The 11,069-nt window shown below is 45.9% G+C and overlaps 1 protein-coding gene across 3 annotated transcripts in view; it reads left to right on the top strand.

The window, feature by feature from the left end:
- Positions 1 to 8,832, top strand: part of DPP7 (dipeptidyl peptidase 7) — a 28,962-nt gene extending 20,130 nt beyond the window's left edge. The window contains exons 7-13 of one of the 3 annotated variants that reach the window (XM_005491861.4): positions 2,147 to 2,313; positions 3,440 to 3,500; positions 5,295 to 5,413; positions 5,497 to 5,653; positions 5,964 to 6,028; positions 6,865 to 6,935; positions 8,018 to 8,832. In XM_005491861.4, coding sequence (XP_005491918.1) covers positions 2,147 to 2,313; positions 3,440 to 3,500; positions 5,295 to 5,413; positions 5,497 to 5,653; positions 5,964 to 6,028; positions 6,865 to 6,935; positions 8,018 to 8,159 — 782 coding nt within the window. In that variant the 3' untranslated portion in view covers positions 8,160 to 8,832. Of the gene's footprint in view, positions 1 to 2,146; positions 2,314 to 3,439; positions 3,501 to 5,294; positions 5,414 to 5,496; positions 5,654 to 5,963; positions 6,029 to 6,864; positions 6,936 to 8,017 lie in introns of those variants that run through there. The other 2 variants (XM_074556091.1, XM_074556092.1) reach the window with 2 other exon arrangements.
- Positions 8,833 to 11,069: the final 2,237 nt, after the last annotated feature.

Genomic DNA, 11,069 nt, shown 5'->3' on the forward strand with positions numbered 1-11,069 from the left:
CTGTACTCTTTTTGTATAGCCATGGACAGAACCACGTTTCTTTGTGATACAGAGACTGTATTCCAGGGAGGGCAATGCCCCAGAAGCAAGAGGGTTCAGTGTTGGTGCCCCTTGGCCCCAGGGGGTGAAAAAATTTGGGGGGGCACAGGTGTCCCAAAGGAGAGATTGTGCCCTTTTTGGAATGGAACAAGGCATCCTTAAAAGACAACCCTAAAAGCAGCTCTGGTCCGTGTGCAGTGGTGAGAGCCCTGGACATGAAAGGAAAAGTTCACCATGGCACAAGAAGGACTCTTCTCCTCTTGATGAACTGAAGATTGATTGTCTGAAGGGTGGTGCCGGACTGAGAGTTGGTGATTTGGGGAATGTATTATATTGGAAATTTGGTGGGGGAGAAGGGGAGATGGATTTGTAAGGTTTTCATTTTCCTTGTGTGTTTCCTTTTTTTTTCTTGTAGTTTAGTTAATAAAGTCTTCTTTATTTCTAAGTGGGAGCCTGCTTTGCTTATTCCTGGTCACATCTCACAGCAGATACCAGGGAAAGTGTATTTTCATGGGGGCACTGGCATTGTGCCAGTGTCAAAACATAACAGGAGCTTTGCACAGTGTTAATGAAATAATTTTTTTGCACCAAAGTGCAAAACCACTTGCAGGTAAAAACCACTTGCATAGTATTTATAGTTAGTAAAGCCATATGTTTCACCAGATACTTGTCCTTGATATCCACACCATGAAGAGCTGTTCTGGTGGGTATGACAGCTGCATGACTCAGCTCACTGGACACATCTGAGAAATATGTGGAGGGCAGTCTAGGTCCTGAAGCAATCATCCAAGTCCCTTCCATCTCTAGTCTTGGACAGTTAGGATAGACTGGTGAAGACCTCTGCAATGGCTTCTAAGTAGCCTGGACCAGATGCCATGGGCTGATGCAGCATCTCCTGGAAGCCATATGTGGTGTTGGGACAGATGTAGTGGCTTCTGGGTCTGTCTTGAGCCTTGGTCTGTCATGCTGTGTGTCAGGAGCTGTGTGCCTCCCAGCTGCTGCTGGTCCTGGAACTGCCAGAGGAGCCCAAGGGATCCTTTTAGCTTTGGGTAACAGCAAGAAGAATGTTACTGTTAACCAGTCAAGCTCTTTGAGCTCTGCCTGGGGCAATGCTTCCTGCAGCTGGGTGTAAGGTGGTCATATTTAAGGCTTCAGCCCTCAAGTGTGTATCCAGAGTCAGGTCCCAGGCCGTGGGTTTCCAAGCAAAAGCAGCCATGCTCTAGTGGTCAGCTGTAGAAAGCATGGGGACAGGATCTGTGACTCCAAAACATGGAGGATGAAAATGAAGGGAGCAGCTTTCTGCAGCAGAAAAGCAAAGGTGTATGGGTACATCTTGAAGGAATGTCTTTAAAGATGTATTTCCTGACTCCAGCTGACCACTGCATCCCACTGATGTTTGAAGGCATGTCTTGAGATCTTGAGAATCTTGAGAATCCTTTGTGAGGACTGTTCTCATCTGGCAGTTCTTACTGTAGATACACCCTCCTCCCAGGAAGCTGCACTTTATTTTCTTTCTTTTTTTTTTTTTCGCTAGGGGTGGTGGTGGTGTTTGGTTTTTTTTGGGATTGGGATTTTTGTTTTCTTTTTAAAAAAAAAAAAAAGTTGGTTTTTTTCTTCTCTCTGTCAGTTTTTCCAGCTTTTGAATCCCATTGGTTCCTAAATGTTGTACCTTGCTCTCCTGCATGAGAGCTTGCCTGGGGAGCCTGCCTTGTGGGACACAGCAGCCCAGCCAGGGAAAGGGCCCGCAGGCATGAGCAGGAGCAGCCATCAGGCACGGGAGAGGACAGGCTGTACCAAGCTGCTCTGCTCACTGTTTCAGCTGGGACCAGTTCTGTCCTGGCAGGTGCTGATTCCTCCAGGCTCCCCAGGGAGCTCCATGTGGGGCAGAGCTTGGGCTCAGGGCCACACAAGGTTGTGACACTGCTCAGGGAAGCTATGCCTGAATGTTATGTTCATGGGTGTAAATTTAGATACAGTGTGTCCTTTCCCCTAAAAACCTCCTCTTATGTTACAGCATCTTCTTACTCCTGAGTGAAACAAGATGCTGAAGCTTGGTATTACTTTCCTCTGTTGAAGTTTGCGTCTTTTATTTTCCTTTCTTTTGCAGCCTATGATGAGATCAGCAGCAAAATGGCCACATGCAATAAGATCTCTAACAAGGAGGATGTTTACCAGCTGTTTGGTTTTGCTAGAAATGCCTTCACCATGATGGCCATGATGAACTATCCATACAAAACCGACTTCATGGGTGACCTCCCTGCCAATCCAGTGAAGGTGAGAACATTGGTGTGAGTGGGTGAGTGGAGCTTAGGACACTATCAGGCAGACACCATTGGTGTTGGTCACAGGGTGACCAGTAGTGGTGGATGTTGCAGCCCTTCCAGTATGACAGTAAATCTACATAATTGAAACTTCTCTGTGATGGTGACTGCTGAGAAGTTTGCTGGAGTCACTCCTATTCTGCTCTGCCTTTACCTTGGACAAAAACACCTGTGCAAGCTTGTTGACTTCAGCTTTTAAATACTAAAAGCTTGCAGCTTTAAAAAAAGAAAAAAGGTAGTTCTGTTGTAGCCCATCTCAACATGCTTTCAGAGATGTATTTTTCTTGGTGGGTAAGGATGAAGATGTGAAAATCAGGCTCTTTTGAAAGTATTATCCAGGAAGCTGACATACCTCAGGTATAATGCAGAAAAATACCTGCTGCTATGGGGGCTGGGAAATGGGTGAACTTTCAAGAGAATCATAGATGGCAAAGTGTGGGAAAAGGGCCAAGTTCTCAAGGGTTTACAAAGACCTCTAAGACACCAGCTGCTTTTGAAAGGTACCAGCTTTGATCCCAGATCACCAGAGGCTGTTGCAATTCTCAGTGTCTTCTGGTGTGTTGTCAAGCCCATGGGACTTCCTTTGCCTCTGGCTTTGTGGCATTTAGGGTTCTTGTCCTACCTGGAGCACACTGTGCAAGAGGTCTCACAGGCTCTTCTGCACTGGAACTCTGGACATGCTGCCTCTGGCTCCACCAGGCATCCAGTTTCCTTCTAGGGTCTGTTTAATGACCTCTAGAATGGAAATAATTAGTCTGCACATTCCCCTCAATCCCTGAAAAGGACATTAAAATATTCTGATTGTAGGAGGAACTGTTGTGTACCACTGTGGCTCCTCCACAGCTCCCTAACTTGGTGAAGGAACTGTCTGCCTTTGTCCTGCCTCATTGCTTTTATGTGTTTTGGTGCTGCAGGGGAAGAAGCTAAAAACTTCCAGACCTGTTGCATTAGGCCTTTGGAAAGCTACTGAACCATAAAATATGTAAATAATAATTTTAAAGAATCTTCCAGCTTAGCCCTTCCACAAAGCAACTGGTAACTGTTCTGTCTGCCGTTTGCCTGTAATGTGTCTTACCCAGGTTGGCTGTGAACAAATTATTGCCCATAAAGACCCAATTGAAGGCTTGTCTGCTCTTGTTGGTGAGTTAATATTATCAGTTTAATCTTTTATGTACCACCACATGTTGTAGAAGCACCTATCATAGACATTGCTGTGTCAGGGGAGCTAGTATGACTCTGATCTCTCTCTGGGACATTTTGCCTCCTGTTGATTTTGTCTGTTGGGATGTCCCACAGTCGCCCATAGGATCATTCTCTCACCTTTCCCAACTTATTCTGGTCGTGTTTCTCAGGCATTGAAGCCCCATAGCCTGTTGTCTGTCCATGTGATGTGGACTTCTGAGATAGTTCTTTTGTAGAAGTTTACCCATACTCTGGCTCCAGCAGTCATGGGCTCCGTGCACATTCACTGAAGGAAGTTTTCTGGTCTCCTTGTTGAGAAAAAGTCCTGTGGTCTTAATCCAGGGGCAAGGCAATCTTAAATACATCTTGTATACACACATATATATTTATCTGTGTGAGCACTTATTTTGTCAGCCAGCAGCGTTTGTAAGGAAATTATTAATAGAGATAAAATTCAAAGAACTTTTGAAGAGGTCCTCATAAAATCTCTCAAGTTGCTTATTAAAAACGAGTTCTACCTTGGTCATTATTCAGAAAAACAGGTTCTGAGTGGCACCGAAAAAAACCAGTTAAGGAATTCTACCAAACTTAATGCAATTTAGTATGACTGGGAGCCAATTTTTTTTTTCCAAATTATGTACATGCTCCAAGTCAGAAATATACCAACCCTTAATCACTGCTAAAGATATTTGGCTGGCAGCTAGAAGCTTTCTTAAAACACTAATATTTTGACAAACCTGTCAGATCTACTGAATGTATTCACATGCTACTCCTTCTGTGAGGAAGAGTGGTAGTCTTGTTTCTTTGAGTTGAATAAGCCAAGGGTGGATTTCTTCCTCCCAGTTCTAGGGGTGCACCTCATGCCTCTCCCTGTCTCCTCAGCTGCATTCACTTGGTGGAGTTTAATCATACAAGAGGAATGATCCGCCATAACTTTAGGCAGGTGACTGGCTTTCCTCCATACTTGACCCTCTGTGTCATACAGAAAAAGACTTTTTTCTACATCTGCTTCATCAGCCCACCTCCTGCCAGGTAGAGTGTAGTGCCATGGGCTGTGATGCAGAACTGGCAACAGGTGAATGGGGACAATGTGAATGGAGATACTGATTGCTTCCAGGGCAATAATACTCCATCTCCTTAATGTGAATCCATTCCTCTACCTGCAGAGAACCAGACTAGCACTTATCCATCATATCATTTCTCAAATGGTACTGCTGTCACATCAGGTTTGCTTGGTTCATGATAAGGGAAACTAGTGTCCTAACATCTCTTTGAACATCACAGGGCTCAGGGTGCCAGAATTTTGATCCACATTTAGCAATCAGAGCCTCAAAAGAAATTGAATAAAATGCCAGAATGACATGGCTTGGAAGGAGTTTTCTTCTTGAGAAATGAGAGGAGTAAGCTGAGAAAGATGCCCAGGGACTTGCTCTACTGGGCATAGCTGAAGCCCTGCTTGCCTGCTAGGCTTTTAACCCATTACAAAGGAAATTGTCTAAACAGGACAATATTGCATTGAACTGGGGACAATAACTAAGTTTGTGTCATCTGAAGGAATTTTTGAGCCCCATATAAAAGCTTTGCCATAAAGCTGGATTTTAACCTTGCACAGTTCCAGGCTCTGTGAGTTCTGTCCCATCCTTGCACACTCACGCAACCATTGGCTTGGTTTTGGCCATGTAGTTTCATGTGGGAGATGATGGGTGAGACAGCAGTTACTGACTGGTTTTGTGCTGTGTTCCCACCTGGCAGGGGTGTTCTACAACGCCTCTGGCTTGGCACAGTGTTATAACATATATCAGCTGTACCAGTCCTGTGCTGATCCCACGGGCTGTGGCATCGGTTCAGATGCAGAGGCTTGGGACTACCAGGTAAGAGGTTAGAGACCCCAGCAGATTTCAGCTGCTATCCTGTCTATGCCCCTGCCCCATGGCAGCTCTTGTACTTCTCTTAGGTTTGTACCGAGATCAACTTAACGTTTAACAGTAACAATGTGACAGACATGTTCCCTGAGATGCCCTTCACAGAAGCTATGCGTGAGCAGTACTGTTGGAACAAGTGGCGTGTGAGGCCGCGAGCACACTGGCTGCGGACAAACTTTTGGGGGGAAGGTGAGTTGTAGTGATTGCTTGTCCCTCTGTGTGTAGCTGTCTCCCTGTTTCCATCTGTCCAGCTGAGCCCCATGAGGACAGGCACAGCACACTAATGAGTCCTGGCAGAAAGTCACAGCCTTGTGCTGACTTGAGCCAAACAGACCTTTCTGTATCTTTTTGGTAGAGAAGAAGATAACATAAAAACTACCAGTAATTTGTTCAGTTATTTGATGTTTTCTGTTATTGGCATGTTTGCTGCTGTAGCCAAACACATTTGGATAACTGGGCAGGAAGGAGACCTCTCAATTATGAACTCTCTGAATTTCAGACCTGAAAAGTGCAAGCAACATCATTTTTTCAAATGGAGACTTGGACCCATGGGCTGGAGGTGGGGTAAGCTTGTGCATTCCTGTACCCTGAACACAGAGCAGCCTTTGCAGGTGACATACTGCCCTCCCTCCCTTTCAGAGCAGCACTGGTAATTCAGTTTTAACCTGAGTTTCTGTAAGCAGCTGTTTCATGATGAGCCACTGAACCACTGAGGGCTCTCGGGACACTACATTGAGTAGTGTCCCTCAGCCAGGAATACTGATGGAACAAATGTGGCTTCACTGGTGCAGGCACGGCAGGACCTTCCTTACCCCACACCCAGGGTCTGAATCACAACCTGGTGTGTTTCTGTGTTCACACGCAGATTCAGTGATGCCAGCCACATGCTCCTGGCTCTCTTAGTCTTAGCACACTTGGTGAGACCAGATGGACGCTATGAGCAGCAACGCAAACTAGATGTTTTGTCTTAGATTCAACAAAACGTCAGAGTGCTGTCAGTGTCCAGTCTAAAATTTAAAAACCCAGGACTGGATTTTGTGTTAGTTGAGCTCCTGATTGAATACAGAAGCTCAGTGTTTTAGGCTGGCTTGGGATCCCATGAGAAACAGGCTGCTTACGGTGCATGGATCCAAAGGAGACCTAACTTCCTGTACTGTACAGTACAGTACCTGTACTGGATGGAATCAGCTGAAAGTTCCCAAGTTGCAGAAAACATTCCTTTCATTTTGGACAGGTGATCTGCTTCATTCAGACTGTTAGCTGTGGATACCAGCTGTACCAAGGATGTCTTCCCATGCTTTTCCTCAATCTTGCCCAGATCATGTTCCAATTTTCAGAACTCGTGTCCAGTTCTTCCCAGTAACTTGGTGAGAACTGATCTTTGCTCCTTCTCCTCCCAGATAAACAGCAGTCTCAGCCCTTCACTGATTGCACTTACCATTAAAGGAGGTGCCCATCACCTTGATCTCCGGTAAGTACCAAACTTTCCTTTGCCTAGCAAAATCCTGATTCCCTGGGTATTTGATCTCAGCAAGCCACAGCCCAAACAACCAGGAGATATTTTAGAATCACAGAATCATAAGAGTTGTTGAGGTTGGAAAAGATCTCTAAGATGCACCCAACATCACCACCATGTTCATGACTAAACCATGTCCTTGAGTGTCACATCTTCAAGTTTTTGAATGCTTCCAGGGATGGTGAATTCAACACTTCCCTGAGCAGTCTGTTCCATTACTTTGCAAGCCTTTCCAATAAAAAAATTTCCCTATTTTTCAATCTAAACATCTCCTGGTTCAACTTGAGGCTGTTTCCTCTTGTCCTGTCCCTTGTTACCTGAGAGTAGAGCCTGACCCCCCACTGGGCTACAATCTCCTGTCAGGGAGTTGTAAAGAGTGAGATGGTCCCCCCTGAGCCTCCTTTTCTCCAGGCTGAGACCCCCAGCTCCCTCAGCCATTCCCAGTGCTCCAGACCTTTCCCCAGCTCCATTCCCTTCCCTGGACATTCTCCATCCCTTCCATGTCCTGTTTGTCAAGGGGGACCTAAAACTGACCTCAGGATTTGAACTGTGGCCTTACCAGCGCCTAGCACAGGGCAAGTACCTAAAGAGGATGGGTACAAGGCTATTGCAGCCCAATGTAGAACAGTGATCTTGTTCCCCAGCCCAGGCCTCTTTCAGCCTCCAGGGATGCTGAGCTGTGCAGAACTTGGCACTCAGCTCACCTACTGTCATTAGATCATGTTCTTGCGCACGGGGTGGCACAAGTGTGAGACAGCCTGCAGCAATCAGTCACATGAAGTAGTCCAGTGCCATCTGGCATTAGCTATCTGCCTTTAGGCCTGGAGCAGAGGGGGGAGCAGCCAGCAAGGGCAAGCTTGGGCCTGCTGCCCAACTGTACTGGAGATCAGACACTGCAACTTGGTTTCCAGGGCACACATACGAAGCACAAACCAGTCAATCTCTCTCTGTCCTTAAAATCACAGACTCTGCCTGTAAAGGAGGCAAGTACCAACTGTCCAGTAACTGACACTGCTCTACTTTCCTCTGCTTTTTAGGGGACACAACCCAGCTGACCCCCCGTCCGTCACAGAGGTGCGCAAGCTTGAAGCCAAGATCATCAGCAGCTGGGTGAAATCTGCAGGCATGGAGCAGGTGCAGGAGCAGCGCGTAGGAGCTGCAGCAGGCAGCCAGCCCTGAGCCCTTCCATCCCCGCAGCCCCTACGTGCAGCTACCACAGGACACAGGAGCCTGCTGCACTGGTTCTACTGTACTGGCTGGGACACTGTTCTCTCCTCTGCCACGATGGTGGGAACTCCCTGTTCCAAAGTGTCCCACTTACACCTCATTGAGCATGAAAAGAAATACGAAAGGCCAAATCACTGACAGAAGCCAAAACCACATTTTCTGGTCTCCATACTTGCCTGCTCAGAATGAGCGCTGTTACAAAGGGCAGCAGAAAGCATGCCTGGAAGGTCCAAGAACCATCACAGCCCTGAACAGGATGGTTGCATGAAACACCTTAAGGTTGAAAATAAACTATTATTAGAGAAAAAGGAAATACTAGAGGGTTAGTAGAAAAGCAGAGGTATAATTATGACTGACACAGGGTCACGGTGAGCTCCACTATTGACCAGTTATCTAAATCAGACTATCAGTCTTATCCAGAGCTGTGGAGTGGGGCTGTTTTAGTTTTAGCTTGTCAAAGAGATTCCAGTTGCTGAGATGAAGATTTACACTGTTGTCACTCAAGGGCTGTGTGTTGGTGACCAGTAAAGCACTCTTCCACTGAGACATCTTCAGAGCTTTTTAAAATCAATTACAAGTATATTAAAGTCTGTGATATAAAAGTTTATTAAAGGGTGTGATATAATTTCATGGCTTGGAAGTATAACCAAAGAAGATAAAAAAGGTTCCTTCTCAGCTTCCGACATAGATGAATCTTTGCCCACGAACAAGTGCTACTAGACTGACTAAGCACCAATAATTACTAGCATAACTGCCAAAATACTAATTCCTAGTAACTGGCTGCCTCAGTTTGTTTTACTTTACAGTGATTTTATGATTTAGTGGGGAGGTTTCCTGAGTTCCCAGAAGTTTTCACTGTTTGTGCAGCACAGTCACAGTAGTGTTTGGTGTCATTTGCTGCACTGCTGGGCCCTCCAGTGTCACAGTCGAGGCGGTCACGACATTAAAGCAGAGACCACAAGCAGTCTCAGTCAGTCTCAGTTGTCAACCATTAGCAACCGTTGGCAACACTTTATTAGTGAAAATGGCTGATCTTTTATACACTTTCCAGTTGTTTCCCATCCAGCTGCAGAATGCTCTTATCTTTCTTCTCTCGATCTCCTTGGTTACAGCCTTGGAGAAAGCGCCTTATCAGCTTCTTCTTACTTCTCGCTCCTTTAGCTAACAGGCCTGCTGCTAGCCCCTTGCCACACTCCCTGCTCACAGCAGGACTGGCTCCCAGAGCCAATGCTATTTGGGTGCTGAGATCTGTTTCAACCACCTCTGCCCTGTTCTTAACAAAAGACGAAAGCTTCTGGTCCTTCCAGCCAGGGTTGCTGAGGAGACCAGGAACAGATGGATCCGCTCATCAGCTTTCTCAGATACGTGTAAATGAAGGACAACATGGAAGATTGGATTAGTCAAACTCCAGTCCCTGCAAAAGTCGCTCTAACACTACCAGTGGCACTACATCCTCAGCTCGACCTGAATCCTCTCTGTTCATGCTGATGAAAACCTCCATGGGTCCTGCTTAGAGCTACCCCTGTTCTTTTTGCTCCTGCTCAAGTCAGGCTTTGGCTTTGTTGCTGCTATATAAAGTATGCCTTACTGAAGTGGTCATCCTCTCTTGGGCTCAGAGCCTGCAGCTTTTCTGAATTCAGATTTGCTATGCCCCAGCCATTATTCAGGATTAACACATTAGGGGAAAAAAAAGGAGAGAGCAAGGATTGCATCCTGCTTTTATTTCCCTTCAAGCAGCACCTTTCAAACCCTTAAGCAGGTACCCAGTGATCATCAGCCCAGCAATGTATGAACACAGCCAAGTTCAGGGTCAAGTGTTTCAGGAAGTCACTGCAAGTTATCCCAGTCACCAGGGTTGGGTTTGTGCTTTGAAGAGAAAGGAGGCCTGGGTGTCTGCTGACCTTCTAAAAGGACAGGTTTTTTAATCCTCTTCTCTTGGACTATACTGAGGTCTTATTTTCCTCTTACAGACAGTTCTTATTCCAAAGGAATACACATAGTTTGATTGATATGGAAGGATAAACTAAAGGCTTTCAGATACCATGGCAAAGAGGTAATAGACATGGACATCTCAGGATAGATAAGCAGCACCATAAAAGATATCATGGCAGAAGTCTGAAGCCAGTGCCACCAACATCCATAATGTTTTGAATCCTTTGGCAAGCAAGCATGGGAGGTAAAAGAAAACCCTGCTGTGTGGTACTGTCTGAGCTGAAGGGAAGAGCCCCAAAGCACCTCTCTTGAGCATCATGGGAATGCTGCTCCTGGTTGAACTTCAGGGCCACACAAGGATAAATGGCATAAAAGCAGTGAGTGACCCAGACCAGACCACAGGTGCAGACCCTGTGCTTAAGGCCTGCACCAATGAGGTTGTTGAACAAAGGCCCAATTTGTTCTGTCATCATTTACTGACACAAAGAGTGCAGCCAAGGTGGGAACATCATACAGAACAGGAACTCAGGGTTGGGCTCCAGCAGACACAGAGGCTTCCTGCTTTGGACAGCAATCTCCAGCAGTATTTCAGAGAACAAAAGAATCCAAGTCTTCCTTCCCAAATCCAAAATCAGAAAAATCTTAACCCTTTCTCTTGAAGCAACAAGCTTCATGGAGCTACCCCATGATGTCAGTTTTACTGATCCTGTTAAATATACTGAGTGTGACACTGGCACTCAGGAGCTGAATTCCCTTGCAGGGCTATTTCTAAGAGGAAAGTCCTGAGGTGCAGGAAAAATTCACAAAACTGTAAATGCATTAATTCAAAAACCTTTCTTATCTTCATCCATCATCACTGCCAACATCACACTGGCATGGTACAGGAAACAAGGTGTATTTGTCAGAGGAAACAGAGCTGTACCTGAGCTT

This window comes from Zonotrichia albicollis, chromosome 21 (genome assembly GCF_047830755.1).
Source record: "Zonotrichia albicollis isolate bZonAlb1 chromosome 21, bZonAlb1.hap1, whole genome shotgun sequence".
Taxonomy (NCBI): Eukaryota; Metazoa; Chordata; class Aves; order Passeriformes; family Passerellidae; genus Zonotrichia; species Zonotrichia albicollis.